Source organism: Argopecten irradians, chromosome 15 (assembly GCF_041381155.1).
Source record: "Argopecten irradians isolate NY chromosome 15, Ai_NY, whole genome shotgun sequence".
NCBI lineage: Eukaryota > Metazoa > Mollusca > Bivalvia > Pectinida > Pectinidae > Argopecten > Argopecten irradians.
In genome coordinates, this window is record NC_091148.1 from 19,139,529 (window position 1) to 19,162,133 (window position 22,605).

Here is a 22,605-nt window from a genome sequence, read left to right on the forward strand (position 1 = left end):
AGGGGAAGTGAAGGATTCTATTAGTGTCACCCTAAAGGGGGAGTGAAAGATTCTATTAGTCTCACCATGAAAGGGGAGAGTGAAAGATTCTATTAGTCTCACCATTAAGGGGAGTGAAAGATTCTATTTATCCATTTAATTTGGTGTTCAGGATCATATATAGGTAAATTTTTAATATCACAAAAAAGACTACAATAATGTCAAGAAATAAATATTTTTATTTCTAAGGATTTGATTCAGTATCATGTGTATTTAGAACAATACACATGTGAAGAAAATCTTGACAAATAAAATCATACATAAACATGTAAATAATACGGTATATAAAAAATATTGCTCTGTGTATCAAACATACATAAATGTATACATCATGGTCTCTGGTTGTGGGTTTTGTTTTACTCCAGATTTTTTTTACTGAAATTTCTTCTGAAGTGCGAGATCACAGAATGTCCTATACTAATAGCACTTTACAATGATAAAGAACAAATTATTTAGGCACAAACTTTCACATGTTCTTGTCTTAACTGTCTTGGAGAAGGTCGGGTAAATTGCATTATATAAAGCCAAGGGTTATCTCCCCTTTATTTGGGCATGACTCTTCGCATACACTCATCATGACCGTCTCGGAGAAGGTCAAGTAAGTATATCATGAATTACATGGCCAAAGGTTATCTCCCTTTACTTCCACTTTAATAATCAGGAATACACTCTATTATAATGTCATTATTAATTTTGACATGGTTTGACATGCCAATTATGTGATAGAACTGGTGTGAACTGCAGAGATGTTACAAATTTAATCTTTTCTTGTTAGGTCAAAAATCTTTCAGAATCCTAATCATTGCCTGCGTTTGATATCCGTGCCAAAAGCTAATTTTGTAGAGCTCCATTTGTTAATCGGACTAAGTAACATTATATATAATTAGTTAAATAACACAAAATGATTACAAGACAAGGATACACAAAGTACTACTGGTGAATAACTGATGAGGATTTTGAGATTAGTAGTGTTTTTAGAGTCTGTGTACAGTATTTTGTCAATTTATTTAATAAATCTAGATACATATTTAGGGTTATCTCCCCTCCAGAGTTAACTAATTGGTCTGATTATCAATATTTAATATCAAGGGCCCAGTTTCACGATCATTCCTTAACTTAAGGAATTTCTTTTAACTTACAAGTTCAAATAGGAAAGCTTAAAACCATTAACTTTCAAGTTCCTATAGGAAAGCATAAAACCATAAGTTAAGGATCTTAGTTTCTAATTCTAATACTTTCCTATTGAAAATTTGAATTTTTTGTTAAACTGAGCCCAGATATACCCTGATGGGCCACTACTGGTTAATGTAATAAAGACACAGGTAATTAAAACTTGTAAGGAAATAAAATGGCTTACATAAAATTATATCAGAGGAATTTACCTTGCATGTATATCATTGTAAGGCCTAGCAAGTTAACATGCATACTTGTTGTATCAATTTTTTTTCTTCTTAAATCTGTTTACTTGAAGTTTATATAAAGTACGTGGATAATAATAAATTACATGAATCTCCGTTTAATCTCATTTTCCGAACTTTCAACTGCTGATATAATAAATAGATTATCTCCCTTTACTATTTAGATAAAATTGATGAAGGGTTCTTCTATTAAGTTTGTCCCTATACACTCACGAACGGATAGTCTTTCTTTGGTGTAGAAACATGAAGCGGGATTATCTCGACTATAAATATGATTGTCTCTGTTTGGTTCAGAACCACAATGTTTATGAATCATTTCCTCTGTCTCCTGAAGTTCCTGGATTGTCTCCCCTTAATCCATTCACCTTAGTCAAAATTTCTGGATTGTCTCCCTTAGTCTCTCCACTCCAGCCCTAGAGTCTGATAAACAAAGCTGTAGACGTCTGTAATTTCCTCTATCTGTAACGAACATGTAACGAGGGTAACCTTTAAACATACGGTAAACATGCTTATTTTTAGCATAATTTGATATGCCACGAGCCTTTAGGCGAGTGGCATATCAAATTATTTAACAAGTGCTATTGATAGAAATATAATTGAAACTTGTTCATTTTGTCTATATAAAACAGTAGAAATCCAGCTTGGATGTGAGTTTTCCGTCTACACAGGCAATATTTCTTCACGTGAATTTCACATGAATTTCACGTGAAAATTATTCACGGGAATTTCACCTGAAATTCACATGAAAAATTTTCACGTGAAATTCACTTTTTTGCCCCGGTTCACATGAAATTTTTCACGTGAAATTCACATGAAGAAATATTGCCTGTGTACCAAGACAATCATGGGATATCAGATAAAGATTATAATGACAAAACTACCTGTGACGTCACAATAGTGTTATTACACATGTATCTTATGATATTTATGACATGGCTGTATGACATGGCTAGATGGGCCATTTATGTGATAAATTCAATATAGTTATTATATAATACCTCACACCTATTAGCCAAACTCAAACATGAACCCTAGCTGGCGTATCTTTAGTGAGAAGCAATAGTTTTGCCAATACAGTAAAACACGGGTTATAACAAACCTGTGGGGACCAATGAAATTATTTTGTTATTATACACTTATTACGGACATCTTATAGGAACCTTTTTATGGGTATAAGCATGAATGGGTTGTAAGCGTTTTTTGTTATAAACATGTTTTACTGCATATATATACATCATCCAACTGTTCCATGTTTAATAATTCAGTATTGATATCAGTTTAACAAAAAGTCAAACATTGGCTTTTATTTATCAAAGCTAATTAAGACATGCTAACTTGTGAAAATTTGATAGCGCTAAGTGCAGTACAGTGATATAGTATCAGAGTACTGTATTCAACCTAATAACCCTCGGGTTTTTTAGGCTTCAATTTCACTTACTTTGAATAAAATGCAGACTAAAAATATGAAAACTTTGTTGATTTTCTAACCAATTTCTTTTGCAAATTGATTTGGAGCTAACTTTGTAGAATGATTTTATGAAAGGCAAGTTTGAATTTGTTTCTATAAGTGCCCCCTGAGTTGGTTCAATTGTTTAAGCACCCTGGGCGCTTACTGGGTTGAATATGGTAATTATACTGTGGTAATTCATCATCTATTTTTAACTGTTTTAAGATATTTTACAAAGAAAAAATATTTTCCTAAAAAGATTTTGATTATTACTCATTCAACCCTGAAGTTTCATAATGGACTGGTCTAGTCTTTGATTTAGAAGAGCTTAAGAGTGTCTTCAGGGGTGAGTGAGTCAACTTTTACAATATTAGATATCAAACTCACCACTTTAGCAGTAGGCTTGCCAGCACCATGTCCCGCTTTTGTGTCAACTCGAATCATCAAGGGATTGGTCTGAAACACATCAAATATTATAATACAGTTACCCACTTTCATTTCGCAACAACTTAATTTTGTGATTTCTGTTACAAAACATTTTCGAGGAAATAAAGTTTAGCGGATTTAAAATTTAATGGAAATACCCCTGAATTTGATTGTGCAAGAATTGTGAAAGATATTAAGTGGGGTTGATAAACTTTGCAAACATAATACCTTGATCGCGAAATTCGAAAAAATAAATTTCATGCAAAAGAAAGTTGGTTTACAGTATTTAAATAACCTACAATTTTTTCTTTAAGTCATATTTGTATATTACGCAAACATCCCAAATGTCAAAAAAAGAAAATAAAAAACAATAAATAAACAACAAATTATTCCCTTAACCATTACCAGTATAAAGAAGATTGTTTCCTTACTGTATGTGAACAACCTTAATCATCAGAAATTTTGACCATCCATTTTTGAAATACTTTTTTTTCAAATATCTGAATAAATTTTGTTTGCCTTCCTTTTGTTATTACAATTCATTAATATCAGGTTAAAATGGATCACTTGAGACCGTATGGAAGTGGTCCTATTAAACATGTGTTCTTTATACAGAAGTGGTCGCTAGGGCAGTTAATACACAGATCAAATTGTATTAAAAAACTGGCTACTTAAAAGTGGTCTTGTAAGGAAGGTGGTCTTTATACAGAAGTGGTCACTAAGGCAGTTAACACACAGATCAAATTGTATTTAAAAACTGGCTACTTAAAAGTGGTCTTGTAAGGAAGGTGGTCTTTTATACAGAGGTGGTCACTAAGGCAGTTAACACACAGATCAAATTGTATTTAAAAACTGGCTACTTAAAAGTGGTCTTGTAAGGAAGGTGGTCTTTATACAGAAGTGGTCGCTAAGGCGGTTAATACACAGATCAAATTGTATTTAAAAACTGGCTACTTAAAAGTGGTCTTGTAAGGAAGGTGGTCTTTATACAGAAGTGGTCGCTAGGGCAGTTAATACACAGATCAAATTGTATTAAAAAACTGGCTACTTAAAAGTGGTCTTGTAAGGAAGGTTGTCTTTATACAGAGGTGGTCACCAAGACTAGTTTTACTGACACTCACCTGTTTATCGCAAGTTCTCATGACGTGTTGGAGTTCCGCGATGAACTTAAGAGAATGTAGAGGAACGACACGATCATCATGATCAGCCGTGAGGAGTAGCACTGAGGGATACTGTACGTCTCCTGGAGGTATTCTGATGTTGTGTAAAGGTGAGTATCTGTCAATCATAGAGGTCAAAAGGTTATGATATTCATGTATATAACTATCGTAATTCTTTTACCAATATTTTTGTTAAATTATCAGGAAGATATAACATATTAGCAAAACAGAAATGTTGATGAAATCAATTACATTTTTACCAACATTTTTATTAAATTATCAGGAAGATATAACATATTAGCAAAACAAAAATGTTGATGAAATCAATTACATTTTTCGCAATTCTTTTACCAACATTTTTGTTAAATTATCAGGTAGATATAACATATTAGCAAAACAAAAATGTTGATGAAATCATTACATTTTACGCAAGTTGATTTATCAGATTCAGTTGATTATAAAACTTCTGATACCCAGTTTGAGATTCTATTCCTCTTACTTAATAAGCCACTGGAACTCCTCTGGCTTGTCAGCACAACCAAAGTCTGTAGTCCAGGCATGACCGATGGTGAACTTGTGGAATTTTAACATGTCCATAACACTACAAAGCACAACAAAAAATGTTCCCTGCATTCTTACCATTTTATTACTGATATAGCATTTTATATACGGTTAACCATCACACTGGAAGATTACATCATTAGGAGTAAAATAGTGATACATGTGTGCAATGTGTGGTTTTTTTTACATTATAGTCCTGGATTGGACACTTACATTCAATACAAAAGAAATATAATCACTTGTCTCACCGTGCAGGTATTTCATATGCTATATTATTGGTTATGAACACAAAATTTAGGAAAAAAATATATCAAATTTTAGCAGTTTCAAATTTTCCCAATCAAGCTTCCAGAGTCAATCATATCTGTAATTATATTTTGTGAGAAAGATTTTCAAATCATAGCAATAATCTGCAAAATCTCAAATTTATCATCTCCCATAAAACGGTAATGCATTATCCCAAAACTGGGGAAAATGAATATTCATAGCGGAGCATAGTACTGTATTTAGTAACGGTAATGCTAAATTGTAATTAATAGATTTTAAAATTTCACGTTAATACACACCCAACCTGCCCGATGACACATCCGAACAGCTCTGGTCGTTGGTTACAACACGCGCCTACTAGAAGCCCTCCGTTAGATCCGCCATTGATACCGATACGTTGAGGACAGGTGTACTTCTGTTCTACCAGATACTCAGCTGCCGATGTAAAATCATCAAACACATTCTGTTTGTTTCCCAGCATCCCTCCTTTGTGCCAAGTCTCTCCATACTCGCTGTAAAATGTTAAAACAGAATTTATATGATTTTGGCCTAAAGGGCTGGGTATTGGAAGGTCTAAAAATGATACGATATGTATTGAAAATACACTAAAACAATATACAATACATATTGATGATAAAGTGGACCTCTGTTTCAAATTCAGTTAACCTGGAAAAACTCTACCAAACATTTGATTCGGTTAATCATCTGTGTTAATTAATTTCTGTCAATTCGTATTCTTAGTTATGAAAAGGTATTTCTAATCCATCTAGGTGACACAGATGCATTAAACACTTCCAATCATTTGATTGAAATGCTCGTACTTGAAGGATGTTTTAGAATAAATTTTGTTTGGAATACCTGTTTCTAAAACGAAAACAGTAAGGTTAATTTGTTAAAACGATACAGCAATTTACAGCATGTTTGGGTATCAATATTTGAAACGCTGCTGAAAACCATTATGTATTGGTATATTGACCTAGCCCTATCCGCCTAAGTCTCTCCATACTCCCTGTAAAATGTTTATGATTTAGTGTAAGTGAAATATGAAAATAAAGAAGCTACAGTGTTATTGGATAGATATATATTAAGCTTATTATTTACACCTACCCTCCTCCTCGTATATTAGCGACGGCGTACACACCGCCCATGTGCTGTATAAAGGCGAGACGAGATACAGAGAAGCTCGGAGATATGGATATGTTAAAACCTCCATAACCATACAACATGACAGGGTTTTTACTGTTCATCTCAAGGCCCTGGTAAGGAGAAACAATAGGATGATTCATTACTGTAAATGTATGTATTTCAGCAGTAACCTGGTTTTAGTAGTAATCTAGTTTTATAGCCCTCTTGGTGTAAGACATTTTGTGCTAGAATATTCCGTCTTTGCATATTACAGAGTTAGCTCCCTTGCGGATAGGTATCGATTGTTGCGTTATTATTTTGTGAGCCCAATTCACCTTGTTTTCTCCAAAAAGTATGACGTTATGCTCGCAAACACATGACGACACAATCAATACCTACCCACAAGGGTATATAACTCTGTAAAATGCAAATACAAAATACCTGGCCTGATAACATTTTGTTCATGTCATAGATATTATCAACCTCGATACTCCAGGGGTTACTATCACAGTCATTTTATCAGCCCCTGATATATTTCATTATTGTATCAAAACTGAATAGAGAAAATGGTATTTATATTTTAGTCTGCATTGGATAAATAAAGATTTAATTTCCAGGTATTTGAAGTTGGAACCTGAAAAATATCATCCTCGATATTCCAGGGGTTCCGATCACTTACGATCTCTACACCCTGGACTATCTCATAGTGAAACTGGAGGCAACAGAATAGAACAGGTAACTTAGTCATTTGATGTACATCAAAAGAGCCGTATAACGGTACCTTGTGGTTGACTCTGTGCCTTTGATGTTAGGCGTCGCTCTCTCTGTAGTCTTCAAATGAAATATTTGCTAGCCTGTGATTGGTCAAATGTTTTCCGCTGAGCTGCCTTCAATTCCACTATGAGATAGTCCAGGGGTGTAGAGATCGTAAGTGATCGGAAGCCCTGGAGTATCGAGGATGGAAAAATATGGGAGGGGGTGGCACTTAAGAGACATTGGAACTTATGAGGTTGAATATCACATCATAAGGAAATCAGATGACCAATAACAGCTACCGACCTTTTTGTGGATGATAAACATGGGAATCTTCGTTCCATCCTTACTGCTGTAGAAAACTTGCTTGGTTTCAAACTGACTGAAGTCAAAGCCTTTCACATTGATGTTTCTGAAAATCTAATTATACACACCAATAAAAAAGATTGTAAAATATATCAGTTCATAATTTCATTCACCCCTGAAATTTCACAATGGATTGTTCTAGTCCTTGATTTGGAAGTGTCTAAATGTGTCTTTGCGGTGAAGGAGTTAAATCATCAATCAGCAATAAAAAAAACTCAGCAAAATCATGAACATTTATTTAAATTTAATTTTCAAATAATATGTATAAAATTTAATTGTCTTTGCTGCTGGTTTTGATATCGTGAAAATAGCTAGTCTAAGAATATTATTATATGTTAATATCCATGTTTACAGCAGTTGAAACTTTGTGTACCGTAAATTCTCACCTGTGGGCTGTAGGTATCTGATGACATATCACAGCGATAGATTGTACCAGGCGTCAGAAAGGATACAAACTGGTAAAATATCTGAAAATTCCACCAGGAAATGGTCTTATAATAAAAATCAGGCCTAGATCATAATATATGGATGTTGAATACAATAATGAGTTTATATCATAAAATAATACTACAATGTATGATCGTTTCATTTAAATTCATCTATGATGATTTATTCTAATTTTATAATCTTCGTCGAGAAAACATGAATACTAATGATCATTTCATTGAGGACAAATTACAACACATATTGTGGTATGGCCTGGCATCACTCTAACATGTGTATAACCACTTTTCATTTCATCATAAGAGAAACACTTCATGAGACACCACACACCACTTTCTCCATTTCCAAAATATGTTGTTAAATTATAAGTAGAACATAATATACAGTGGAACTTGGTTAATACGAACTCAGATAATTCGAAAACCCGGCTTAATACGAAGTACTTTGCCGGTCCCGGCCGAATCCCTCTTTATCTTTGTTTAAAGAACTTGGATAATTCGAATTCAGAAAATTCGAAGAACTCTGATAAAACGAAGTAAATTTTTGGTCCGAATGACTTAGCTTAACCAATGTGACCATACCTGAAAGTGTCATCCTCCCTGCTACTGTCGTTCCTACAGTTTTTGTCTTTATAACGTCACAAAACATGATAGAATCATAAGATTTGAGGACAAAACATGATAAATCATAAGATCTGAGGACAAATCATGATAGAATCATAAGATCTGAGGACAAAACAAGATCAAAATGCTCTTATAACACGAAATGAGATTTTTTGGACAAAAAAAATTGCCGAAAATGCCATTTCTGTTTTTCATAAATCTGCCGTAGAACGGCATTTCAGAATATACATCTCGGTTTTATTGTTATAATTTTACAACTACCATTGACGATTTTAATATCTCTCTTGTTCACATCGTTTTACGACATGGAACTGGTCTATATATACCAAGTAAAGAGATCGTCAGCAGACATAAGAACTCGCGTAATTCGAACATTCGGATAACTCGAAGTTTTATCTCAGTCCCTTCGAGTTCGTATTAACCGAGTTCCACTGTAAATTGTCCCAGAAATCCGGATCTGAATGTGATTTGGTATGCAGTTTCATGAGGTTTTTAAAATAGATCAGTATAGAACTGGTGAAATGTCTTTTGTAGAAAGGCAACGTTTGTTTCTTTCTCTGCACCACAGCATATCCACCACCCTGACGTCTTGGTCTAAGTTCAATATTATAATGACCTCATGTAATAGTAACATCTGTTATATATATGTTTATCATATATATATTTTATTGACCATCAAGTGTGTATCAGAAATTTGAATGTCTGTCCGGCCATCACCGGATATTATATTGTACCTGTAGCAGTTAAAAATAAATGTTTGAAGAAGACAGACGTCTTTTTTTTTTGCACTGTAAGCGAGTCCTGACAACTACCTAATTTAAACACAACACATCACCATACATTGATGTTCCATTTCGTGCCACTTCAATAGTGTCTGCATCCCCGGTGTGTGTAGTCAATCAGATGTCAGTATTCTGTCTCGTGATGTACTAACATGATATTCATTTCAAAATTTTAAGTGTATGAAATAACTTTCCATCTCAAATATAAACAGACTTTATATATTATCAAAGATACAGTCTTTGTAACAATATGGGCTAGTAACATTACCTCAGTATGTTTGCGTTTGCCCGAATAGCCTGCTATCGTTCCTACATCCAATGGAAGCTGTGTCAGCCTAGCACCTGTACTCAAGTCATGGACAAAAAGTCGGTTCTGCAACAGTCATGAATCATTTTGTAACGAGTGATAACTTGACTATATAAATATTTTATATCAAGTATTCAATTTGCTAAGTATTAGTATTCAAAGAAATTTTCTAAATTATAAGCTTTATTTAATTGTCCTACGAAAAGTCGAAAAACACAATATCTTTTTTTATGTGAGACTTATTTTGTGATTAAAGCATTATATTTTTCAGAAAAAGTGACGTCATCTTATCAATCCCAAACGAATAATGTCACATTCGAAATGTACCTTAAAGGGCGAATAACTCTATAATGCACCAAGGTGAATAACTCTATACCTTAACATCCTCGAGGTAACACAGCATGAGCTTGTTACCATTGACACACCCCGACCATTCCAGTACACTCTTCTCATCCTCCTCGACCAGCGTGGTCCAGTGTTCCTAAAAAGAAAAAAGAAATACTCCAATGGGGAAAGACTATTACATTTGATTACACAACTGGCCTGTTCAGCCATGTCATACAGCCATGCCTCAAATATCATAAGACACATGTGTAATAGCTAGCATTATAGTGACGTCATATGTAATAATGACGTTATAATCACATGATTGGCTTGGAAGGCAGAAACTTCAAAATCTAAGACTTATTTCGCCAAACTTAACATATGGAAACCAAATAGGACATTGTACATTTGTTTATATTTTCATAAATAATAGGTGTATGAGCAATAGAATTTCACTCTAATGGCTACATAATATTAATTTTATTAAATGAATTATTAATAAATAACTTGACGTGCCATTCGCCTAAAGGCTCTTGGCATTTCTAATTTATTTATTGAACTTTTTTAATAAATTTCAATATTACATAGCCACTCATGTAAGATCCTCCCCGTATAGAATTGATACAATTTTGTGTAGAGGCTTTTGTTGGCTTTCACCAAGTATAAATTCCCTTGAGAACAAAAATCAAGATCATCCTCTATTAGAATTTTTTAATATTCTTTTTGAAACCAAATTGAAAGATGGACATACAGACAAACTAAGCGAACAGAATGTTCTTTTTTTTATTAAACTTGAAGTGCAAAGTGATCTACTCCTCATGGTTAAGAAACAATTTTTACAAATTGATTTGAAAGAAAAACTACAAAAAACAACATAATGTTTCACCCAAAGGCATGATGGATCATTATCTTATGTCGAACAAGGAGATAAAATTGGCACTAAAAAGAGAGAGAATGTTTCTTTTCTTTCTTCATAAAGAGTTATCTACCCCTGATTAGCAAATGTGTTCTTTTTTTGATACATTATACTGTAAGATAAGTATCTTAAATATGATAAAACTACAAACTAGTCCAAACAAATGAAATTTCAAACATCTCGTAACAAAAGGGGAGATAACCTGCTAGTAAAAAGAGAGATTACGCTGTTGGTTTACATACCATATCAGGCCGAGACAAATCAATGTTGATGAGTTTGTATCTTGGAGCGTTGAGATTTGTCTTAAATGTCAGAACAGTCCCCTCATTTGTGATGTACTGAAATCAAAATTAAAACTTTTCTTTGAACTCATTCACCCCTGAAAATTCATAATGAACTGTTCCAGTCTTCTAATTAGAAGAGTCCAAATGTGTCTTCAGGGATAAATGAGTTAACATATATTCATTACTTTTACAAAGCCAGAACATTTCATTTATAGGGAAACTGATGGAGAAAATCAGCCCATACCTTAATTAATGTTAATATAACTACTGTATCAACCCAATAAACATCCAGGGCACTTAAATAATTGAAGCACAAAAGGGGACGCTTAATGGAAACAAATTTTGACTAGCCTTTCATAAAATTATTCTACAAAGTAAGCCATAAATCAATTAACTAAAGACATCAGTAAGGAAAACAACACAGTTTTCATATTTTCAGTCTGCATTTAATTTAAAGTAAGTGATATTGAAGCCTCAAAAGAGGGAGGGGCGCTAATAGGGATGTGGGTGCTTATTGTAATAATGAAATTGTGAAATAAAAAAAAAATAAATAACAATACCTCATACTCAGCATCAAAGTTGTCAACAACCTTGACGTAAGGGAGTAGTCCGTTAATGCCATCCTTCAATCCTTCAAGGTCAACATAGAAAAGTCTGTTGACGGGGTCACAACCTTCCGAGATTGCCAAGACGAGGTATCGCCCACACTCTGTTACTTCCGCACCACTGAACATTATAATAATATCACTATATCAATTAATGAAGATCAAACATTAGTCATCATATATCAAACAAATGGACGAGATAGCATCTGTATTCTCATTTTTGCACCACTGAACATAATAATTATATCCATTAATTCTGTCAAGAAATCCCACCTTTTTTGTGTACAAAATGCCCTTTTTAAATTTTATCTGATTTTTTTCCCCAAAGACTTGCTACCCTGTCGAGCTCTAACATTCAGCTACCAGTTAGTCCACTAATAACTTCTCTCATAATTTCTAGTATACATGTATGGTTAGCAATATTTAGTCAGGAGCTACATAACACACAAAAAGAATTCCTTATGTAAATAAGCTTGGCTATTTTTTCCTTTATCTCTTGCAGGGAAACTTTTGAATATTTCATGCATGAACGTTAACATACATCATCCATTTTGGGTTGTCTGTGAATTCAGCAACTAACACGTCCTCTGATTGGTTGGTTCCCAGCCTATGGTAATAAAGCTTCTGATGGAGGTTAGAGGTCGTCTCTGTGCCGTCAGATTTCCCATCTTGCTCTGGGTAGCGCTGTGTTTCAATTAGGGAAGTGATTATATAATTATGATTACAAACATATAGTAGGGCTAAATGTAGACTAACGTTTTTTGCATACGATATACTTTCACAAAAATCACAATCCATATGGATATTTGATATTATTAAGATGTGTACCCTGTCACCTTCATCATATATATATATGAATAGGCAGCATAGGCAGCATACATACGCAAAGAGGTGAAAAATCTACAAACTGTCTTCAAAATGAATGTCAAAGATTGATGCTCAATGTTAATTTTGGCACTGCTCATTATTCTACGCAATATTTATAATTATCTGAACTATTTTTTCAGTGTATAGTACATTAAGATATGTCCAATGAAGAAACATCCATACTTACATTATAAAAGAGGCCTTTGTTATCATGTGTCCAGGCCATGCTGGAGAATTTTACTCTTTCCAGAACGTCTGGGAGGTCTTCAGCTTTTGGTGCTTGTTTAAACTGTAAAATATGACATTCAGAAATCACATATGTCCTGTAGGACCTAGAGTCTGTATTGCTATTGTTTTCGCTACTAGTCATTTGGACTAGTAAACCCCAAAATTTTACTAGACCGATTATTTAATCACTAGTCAAAATTAAATTATGCTTCAAATTCAGTCATGATCGGTTTACAATTTTTTAACCTAATTGCAGTCTGGATGCTTTCTTGAACACAAATTCTCACAAAATGATGCATCCGGACTGAAATAATCACATAAAGAATGCACTCAAAATGTGTTGAAAAATGCAATTGACCACTGCCCTGTAAATGTAGCATTTAACGATATTAATTGAATGGGGAGCCACTAGTCCTAGATCATTACAATGTGCACTACGCTGTAAAATGTCATGGGTATCGGACTATAGTGCTTAAGGTCACAGACTGGTAGGACATAATTTTTGTCAAGGTAACATTTTTATAATTTTATATAAAAAAGACATAAACCATGTTTGCAAAATGTTAGAAGTCTACTTTACTCAATATATATATATTATTAATATTATTTTTTATTCATTTTTGTCATGATCAAGAATACCCCCAAAAGCTAAATCTTTTACAAATTACATTACAAAAACACCTTTAAATGCAAATCTTCTTGTTAGATCTTAATACATGTTTCATTGAATGTAATAAAAGATGCTCTAGCATCAACAGACCGTAAACAGTACTGTATTCATCATTTGGACAATAATTATAGTTGAATCATGTATACATTTTGTATGTCTAATTAATACAAAAATAAATATAAAATAATTTCTTTTGCTTTTGTTGTCTGCGCAATCAGTCCCTCATTCCACAAAGGGCTTAATGCCATGGATTTTTTCGGGAAGCAATTACATTTAATTATTTTCAATACATTTAAATTATATCAAAGTAAAATAAGAAGCTCAAACTTTGGGTTCGAAGTGTAAAGTATGTAACTTTTGTAATGAAAAATATAAATTCATCTGTCTTTGATCAGCAAAAATACCATTTGTTAATGGTGGAGCATCTTTAATGAGATTTTTATACAAAAGGTTCAATCTTTCTCAGACAAATATAACATTCCTTTCACTAAATACCTTAATGGTTATCCAGTCAGATCCACTCTGACTGAGACCGTATGCGAAGTATTGTCCATTTTCAGAGAAGGCAGTACCTCTCAGTGAGATAGTCCCATCTTCAGACAGTGTATTAGGATCTAGGAACACTCGAGCCTCTCCGTCCACTGATTCTTGTACAAACAGGACACTGTGATACATTAGAAACAAATGGATTAGTCAAAACAAGAACAGCTGACATCCAGGAAGCCAACTTATGTCCCTCTACCCAAGCATCCACCCCCTTGTAACAAAGGGGCACAACTTTGAACAAGAGGCCCAAGGGCCTTATAATAATTTATGGTCATCTGATTACCTTGGCACCGCTAGAGCTTGAGAATAAGTTCGAAATGTGATTAAAAGATGGCGGCTATGACAGCCATCTTGGAAATTGGATCAACCCGAAAAATAGCAAGACTTTCTTGAGGCCATGTCTGGATCATTTCAACCAAGTTTCAGCTAAATTGTACCAGTAAAACTTGAAAAGTTCAAAATGTGAAAAGTTTACGCAGGTAGACAGCGCACGCGTACGGTGCATGGCGAAAATCGATGACTAATATGTATACTAACTTGACCCTTCGGGTCAGATTACCTAGCTAACAAGAGACCCCCGAGGGATCTTGGAGCCAACCAAATATTGATCTATGTCTGCCAATTGACAGATCAATCTTTTCTATACTTTTCAAACTTCAACTATGATGACGGACTGGTGGCCATCTTGTTGATAAATTGGTCCCAAAATGCAATATGCACAACTAGGGCCCTAGGGAAACATACATATGAAATTTGAGAATGATCCATTTAGCACTTTCTGAGAAATAGCGATAACAAACTTTAACTATCAAAATCCAAGATGGCTGCCTGGTGGCCATCTTGTAGACCAAACGATCGCAATATGCAAAATGCATAACTAGGGCCTTAAGGATACCTACATAAGGAATTTGAGAATGATCCCTTTAATACTTTATGAGAAATAGCATTAACAAACTTTAACTATCAGAATTATCAGTTTTCAATTCCTGAAGCTTTTAAACCTCTGTGTGTTATTTTTATGAGATATGAACCTGTATTCATAAAAAAATTGTGACAAATTTAGTGACAACAATATTTTTACATTATGTTTAAACTTTATTCAATATCAAAATTTGTCAAGTAGTTTAGGAGGAGTTTGCCAGAAAAACTTGTGTCTATACAGACAGTCAGACAGACGGACGGAAAGACAGACAACCTGATTTGTTGCAGGAGGTTTAATATTTATCAATAATAACAAGTCTCCATGTTCTTACCTCTGATTCTGTAGGCCTGAGTTGTGGTAGTAATAGTAGTTGTCTCCCCTTTTGTAAGGACAACTAAACTTGGGGTAATCCCACATTTCTTTGATCCTTTAAAAACAAGCAAACAAATGAATATTAACTAATCTCCATTTTTGTGCAAAGAATGTATAAAAATGATACTAATTTACTAAATTAATTACTAAATGACCTGAATTTCAATCAATTTATTGATAACAATAAATGATTGAGCAATTTAGTGATAGGTTAGTGTTGGTAATCGGTTAAGATTTCATAGCCGATGATTGGATAAAATTGGTTAGTGTGCATATATCAATTTTCAATTATCAATCGGTTACTCTTTTGTTACGTAATTTCTAAAAAATGTTAGTTATTTTCAACGATGGCATAAATTTTATTGATATCTCTTATCAAAATATATCATATTTGGACATACCACAGTTGTTTTTTTTAGTTTTTTTAACATTTTCAAATTTTCAGTCGCTTAAGATGTTACCCAACAAAAGAACTATTAACAAAATTCTTGACAAAAAGCAAAAATACAATAATCTTCAAATTCAATTTACATACTTTGATAACATTGACTATTAAAACTCAATATGAGTGAAACAATGTAAATGTTAATTGGTCTATATGAAATAAAAAGCTTCACGATATCAATGGCCGCCATTTTATTTTCATACTAGCTTTATTCTGCATAGTTCTTATCTATCTAATTTGTTATCAGATTGACTCAAGTCAATGTTACAATATTTATTGATGGACTAATTAGGCCTACCTAGCATATATGTATGTTATATTTGTTTTAACAGTAGGTTGGTAAGAAGTCATTGCTAAAGAGAGAAATGGCATTAACTCTCTCTACTCTCTAAATGAAAATGAAAGTAGAATTCCCACTTCCTGTTTTAATACCGATCATCATGTTGATACATCATAATCGATTAATCGAAATTGGTTGTCTTTTCAATTAGACATTAATTTATAATGGATCATTGGGACAACACTAATCGGAATGCATAAGTCATATTGATCAATGATACATTATACCCGGTAATCAATTTTCAAATGTAGGAAATAATTGTTAAAGATGCTCCACCGCCGACAGAGCATGAATGATATTCATTATTTGAACAAAAATTGGTGTTCAATCGTGTGCATGTATGTCTAATTAACACAAAAATAATATATATATTTTCATTTTGCCTTTGGTGCATGCACAATCAGTACTTCATTCCATATAGGATATAGTGCGTCGGAATTTTTTCGGGATGCAATTAATTATTTTTCATATTTTTAACTTGACGTAGAATTAGAAGCTCAAACTTTTCAATTGTGGTAATGGTGTAAAGTAAGTTATTTTTGTAACTGAAGAAAAATACTAAATCTTCTGCTCCTGTTTTTGATAGTGAAAAAATACTATTTGTCGGCGGTGGAGCATCTTTAAGGAGATTAAAGAATTAAACACTTTCAAAATTTTTTGATTATGTATTAATAATCAAATTTTTTTTATCACTACTATTGATCAGCAGACTTATAACTGTAAATTTTATTTATTTTGCATGAACTGCAAAACAAGTTATATAACTTACACAATAACTTTCCATGGCTCAGATGAATTGCCTTAGCTTACAGAAAGGGAAAGGAGGGTATTTTTAGGAATCAACCGCACCTGGAATGAAGCTTGTCTCTGATAGGACACTGGTCAAGGTAAGGCTTGGATAAATCGTTCTGAGCATCGACAAAAGCTTTGGTTTCCTCAGAATCTGGATCTTCCAGCCATCTATAGGGATCAGCTATCTGAAACAGGAAATTCCTAGATTAACTTTCAATAAATGAAGATATTATAAGGACACAGCCCTTTAAGTGCTAAGGTAACACATGTATACATGAAATATAAGATATCCCCTATCTTCAACATTCTGGCCTGCACACTGACAGCTCAAGATTTTGAGGGTCATTGTAGATTTAATCTGATTCAAATACAGATCCTTATCATCTCTACGTTTGATAAAAGGATCTGACAACATCCCATTAGGGGTCACAATCTGGTGCCCTTTGGAAATTACCAATCAAATTACTGTTGCCAGGATCTTGTCTTGGGTCAAAACAGTTTGAAAAAGCTGTCAGAAGTGTTTTTGTGCATAAAGTCACCTTGACCAAAGAGCACAACAAAGCTAAATGTATATGTATACTGGGACTAATGGAGTTATCAAATGACATATCAATGGGTAGAAAATTCATTTGATCTGAAGTACATGTGCACATGGTAAAAAGGTCCTCAGAACATGACCCCTCTAGCTATGGGATGTTGTCAGATCCTCTATTGAACAGAGTGGTTATAAGTATCTGTATTTTAATCAGATTGTTGTAGATTTGGATTCATATAGAGGATTGTGGGTAAAAATCGCAAATGATACATGATGCTTTGCAATAAACTCATCATATTTCCTAACAGGTCAAACATAAAGAAGTAAGTGTTTCCAAATGTATCGACCAATCAGTGTCTCAGATTACTCGTTGCTCGCTTGAAAGCTCAACTTCCATTCCGACCGGAGCTGATGCCTCATATCATCAAATTTGTTTCCTGTTTCTTAAGATAATGAAAAAACAACACAGAAATTACAAAAAATATTTAACTTATACAGAAAGTCGTGCGTCAGCAATTTCTTCCGACTCTTTTGTCACTTCACAATGCGTACTTTCTATTAATACGAATCAACATCTTCCGTATTTTTGTATTTAAGGGAAGATTATTACGAGAGAGACATCGGTTATTTAAGTCTTTTTCTGAAATATTCAAATAAAGCTTGCATCAAACAACGACAGGCCATCATGTAGGTAGGTAATACTGACACCGTTAATCCCTTAATTACTGAAAGGCTTAAAAATTGATACAACACCTGTATAAACACAGGTCGTGAGCTATTATCCGTGCAGTCGGTGCTAGGGGTGACTATTGAGCAAAATCTTACAATTGCGATAGTATTGCGATATTCATAATGACTATTGCAATAGTATTGCGATATTGACAAACTATTGCGATAGTATTGCGATAGTTAAACTACATAGTTTTCCTGTCATTTAATTTCAAATCGATATTCAGTGATTGTAAATGTAGTTGTTATTGTTGTTTATGTTTGCGGTCATTGTCAATAATGTTTGTTGGCTAACTGGTATTGACATATCTTTGGTAATAAATTAAATATTCAAACACATCCATGTTTCTGTGTCTTATTATTTATTGATACAAAACTAACTGACCACAAGTGTAACATTACACTACAAACCACAAAAAAGTGAAAAAAACCCTGACATCTTCATGATCACCTTAGATGTTTTGTATAAAATGTCCTACTGTTAATAAAAAAAAATTAACACAAACAAGGTCAGGAATTGCAATTAATTCCAGTCTTATGCAGGATGCCAGTTCTTTTTTAAGAATATGAGCCTGTCAACATTCTCAGATTTTAAAGCTGATCGTTGGGCAGTGACTATATCCCCGGCAGTGGAAAACACCCTTTCTGAGGGCACGGAAGTGGCTGGAATACTCAAGTATTTTTTGGCAAGATTGGCCAAAAGTGGGAACTTCTCACAATGGGTAGACCACCAAATCAATGGATTACTGTCAGTAGTGATAGGGGGTTCTGTTTTGTAAGCCTTTACTTCACTTTCAACCTGATCTTCAATAGATCTGGGTTTCTCCACTTTTAAGATATAAATGTCACCTAAAAGGCTTGACATAGCACTCGCTGGTTTGGGGGATTTGTTTTCCGTGGTTCCCGGTTCCAGTTTAATAACTTTTTCCGGAATGACTGGTTCCTCATTTTCTGAAGATGGTAATTCCCGTACCCGAGGGAGTTCAGGTGTAACTGTACTGGATGATTCCCCAGACTCCATTTTAACAACATGCCTCTCCTGCACACTTTTCCCAAGTTCGATTGCCTGCAATTCCAGTTGATGGAAAGCTTCCAGTCTCTCTTGATCGGAGAGGAACGGCATGGTTTTGAAACGTGGGTCTAAGAGAGTTGCTCTTGTCAAAATGTCAGTGTTGTTCTTGTATCGACCAGCAAGATCATTAACCACAGCGCGTTTAACAGCCTGAGTAATGCTATCATCATTCTCCTGTTCCAACATGAGGCTGTTTAAAAGCTGATACTGAAGGGGTCTAATAATTGATAAGGTGGGCAGTGTCTCTTCACATAATGCAATAGTTGCTGTTTTAAGAGGAGATAGAACTTTTACTAGTTCTTCAGCATCTTCAATGTCACTTTCAGTAAGTGTGGATATGTCCTTTTCTTTGCCTCTCAATTCTCTGCAAGTAAGTGCAGCATACACTGCAGGCTGCTGCTCTAGGAACCGGCTAGCCATGTCCAGAGCTGAATTCCAACGTGTTTGTACATCGATTGACAACTTATGGCGTGGTAATTGCAAAAGTATTTGTTTCTCATGCAGTTTGTTGGTGGCTATCGAACTACGATGAAAATACCCTACAATGCGTCTCATTCTTCCTAAGAGACGTGCTACCTTAGGGATTTTCAAGGCTTTACCACATGCTAGATTTAGCGTATGTGCATAACAACCAATATGACAGGAAATGCCTGCCTCCTTTGCGGCCAAAATCATATTGGATGCGTTGTCTGTTACAAGTGGTGGGTCATCAGAAGGTAGATTCCATTCCAAAATGGCTTCCTTTAAAACAGCATCAATGTTTACCCCTGTATGGCTCTCGGGCATTACACGAGTCTGCAAAATAGCATAAAATATAGCATGATATTCAATTTTTTTGTTTTGTATTTTGTATTTTATAGATTTACAAGCTTAATTTAAATTCATTACTTTTAATACTTTATATATTTTTACATTCTTTTTCTTAAAGTTTATTTGTAGAGTCAGTATTAACACTGTATAATTTTTACACATCTTACATTTACTTGTATTGACTTTTTCAATTCAAGTTATTTCAGAAGTTCTATTTTTACGTTTTAAATGTTATTTTATAAATGAAATAAACTTATTTACAGTTCATTTGGACCGTAAATAGTGTATAAATTTATTAAAATAAAATATATCTATTCAATTCCTTACAAATGAAATGTTAACAAGATTCTAGAAAATATAATAAATGGTCAAATATCATTTATATTTATGTATTAACATAAAATTACAAACCTGTAGTACAAAGTTTTTCATTTCCCATTTCTCATTGATGTGGCAACTTGTCACCGTCACATAGGATTCTGTGGCACAACTTGTCCATCCATCAGTTGTCAGTGAAACGGAGACAGCATTTCTCAGTTCGGTTTTAACTCTTTCCTTTACACTATTATATAACTCGGGCACTGCATTTTCAGAAAAATATTGCCTGGATGGAACTCTATACCTTGGCTCTAGCACAGACAACATGTGTTTAAACCCCGTGTTTTCAACAACACTGTAAGGACGCAAGTCCTTTACAATAAAGTGTGTGATTGAATCTGTTATTGCTTTGGATCTGCTGGATGTAGATTCAAGTTTTTTACCAAAAAAGGCAATGACGTTTGGTCGGTTTGGCGTGGTAGTTTGACTACAGCTTGCGTCAGGCATGCAGCTTTCTTTGAAGATCTCAGATTTTGTTTTGTTTATGTTTATTGATGGGTGTTTTCGCCGAATGTGGTCCGTAAGATTCGTCGTGTTTCCACTATACTTCAGTATCGCCCGGCACAATCGACATCCTACACGGGTTTTGTCCGTTTCTGTACCATTTTGAACGAATCCAAAGTTAACCCAAACGGCAGACTTCGCCTTCTTGTTGTCAACAAACGTGATTTCATTGCCGTCTGACATGTTTGTGTTGATGATGTTACATGCGCGCAGACTGATTGCGCGCCCCCTAGTGGTCAATACATCTACCTATGTAGTGGCGCGCACAACCGCTGTTTGACGTCGATGTACCCATGATTTGGTTTTAAGTGCAGTAAGAATGCTTAAATGTCATTTTGTACCGTTGTGAATGCAAATTGCTATACTATCGAGACTATCACAATATTCATATAACTATCGGCAATAGTATCGACTTTCAATTTTCGCATCGATGCATTGACATCGAGAGTGATACAATTGTGATAAGTCGATAAGTCGATGCATCGTTACACCTCTAGTCGGTGCAGTCAGATGTGACACAGGTAAAAAATTATCAAGGGCCAAACACCTGTTCGACGAATGCATGGGTAGATACTATGTATTTGCTGAAACAGGGATATATTTCTGTTCGAGGATAAGGGGTATTCGACGAAAAGCTGTTCGAGCAGTCGGGAACGTACGACCAGTTTGACAAATAGGGGTATTCGAGGAATCTAGGTTCGAGTTAGAGGGGTTTTACTGTATATATTTACCGGGGAGAGCAATATCGGAGCAATGCACAAACTGGAAAAGTTTTAACTAGAAGTACGAAGAAATTTTAGCCATCCATGTATGTAGGTCATGTAATTTTGCTTACATACATGTAACCGGAACAGAGCTTCCATTTTCAACGCGCTTTGCGCATCGAAAGAGCTTCGCTCTTCTAATTAATTTGATTTGAATTCAAGAATATACATATGTATATATAGAAAACTTTTTAGGCCCTGGAAAAAAATAGCTTATGATGTCTTTGTGGCCATTTCCCAATATGCTACACAAAATATGTCAAATTCCAACATAAAAATAGTCATGTATAGGAGATAAAGATTGGCGGCCATCTTGGAAAATGTCTTTTGTAATACCATACGTCAACTTATGATGATTAAAAACATTATTTCATAACATATTTCAAATAGCTAAAACACTTCCTTAAACTAACACTGAAATGTCGAAGTCCAACATAAAAAAAAATTATAAATTGAAGATATTTAAGTGATTTTTTATTATAAATTGGCGGCCATCTTGGAAAATGACCGCCTTTTCTATATTTAGAAAAACATCTGAGGTGGCCCGGGTTCTTCGTCAGTGTTATGAAATAAATATAAACTGAGTCGGATAAATCAGATCCATGATTACCTTTGTGCCATGATAATCATCGATTGCACTGGCATCACGTCGAGCTTCTGGGCCCTGAAACTTCATTTTGATCCTAAAAGGTCGGACAACTTTTTTGATAACTTGAAAGTATTCGGAAGCCGGTCGCAGTAGTGTTTTCAGCATAATCTCAGTCTCTTAGAAGCTTTACTACTG

The 22,605-nt window shown here is 34.3% G+C and overlaps 2 protein-coding genes across 2 annotated transcripts; both read right to left on the reverse strand.

Annotated features, from left to right (window-relative positions):
* Positions 1-200: 200 nt before the first annotated feature.
* LOC138308939 (prolyl endopeptidase-like) lies at positions 201-22,585 on the reverse strand. The gene is made up of 18 exons (XM_069249996.1): positions 22,432-22,585; positions 17,087-17,214; positions 15,412-15,507; positions 14,108-14,276; positions 12,902-13,003; positions 12,389-12,531; positions 11,803-11,968; positions 11,201-11,296; positions 10,095-10,199; positions 9,680-9,784; positions 7,949-8,029; positions 7,503-7,616; positions 6,426-6,574; positions 5,618-5,830; positions 4,990-5,091; positions 4,452-4,608; positions 3,292-3,360; positions 201-1,916 (listed from the first exon to the last, which is right to left on the reverse strand). Exons 1-18 carry the CDS (start codon positions 22,573-22,575, stop codon positions 1,851-1,853), a joined length of 2,205 nt encoding a protein of 734 aa, XP_069106097.1. The 5' UTR covers positions 22,576-22,585; the 3' UTR covers positions 201-1,850.
* Positions 18,829-21,508, reverse strand: LOC138309561 (E3 SUMO-protein ligase ZBED1-like). Its single transcript, XM_069250795.1, has 2 exons — positions 20,587-21,508; positions 18,829-20,160 (listed from the first exon to the last, which is right to left on the reverse strand). Exons 1-2 carry the CDS (start codon positions 21,238-21,240, stop codon positions 18,829-18,831), a joined length of 1,986 nt encoding a protein of 661 aa, XP_069106896.1. The 5' UTR covers positions 21,241-21,508.
* Positions 22,586-22,605: the final 20 nt, after the last annotated feature.

Coding starts and splice junctions, on each gene's coding strand:
- LOC138308939 (XM_069249996.1), bottom strand. CDS start 22,575: ATGCTGAAAACACTACTGCGACCGGCTTCCGAATACTTTCAAGTTATC. Junction 5,831..6,425: donor GCTAATATACGAGGAGGAGG/GTAGGTGTAAAT, acceptor AACATTTTACAG/CGAGTATGGAGAGACTTGGC. Junction 3,361..4,451: donor TGAGAACTTGCGATAAACAG/GTGAGTGTCAGT, acceptor GATGTGTTTCAG/ACCAATCCCTTGATGATTCG.
- LOC138309561 (XM_069250795.1), bottom strand. CDS start 21,240: ATGTCAGACGGCAATGAAATCACGTTTGTTGACAACAAGAAGGCGAAG. Junction 20,161..20,586: donor TGAAAAACTTTGTACTACAG/GTTTGTAATTTT, acceptor GCTATTTTGCAG/ACTCGTGTAATGCCCGAGAG.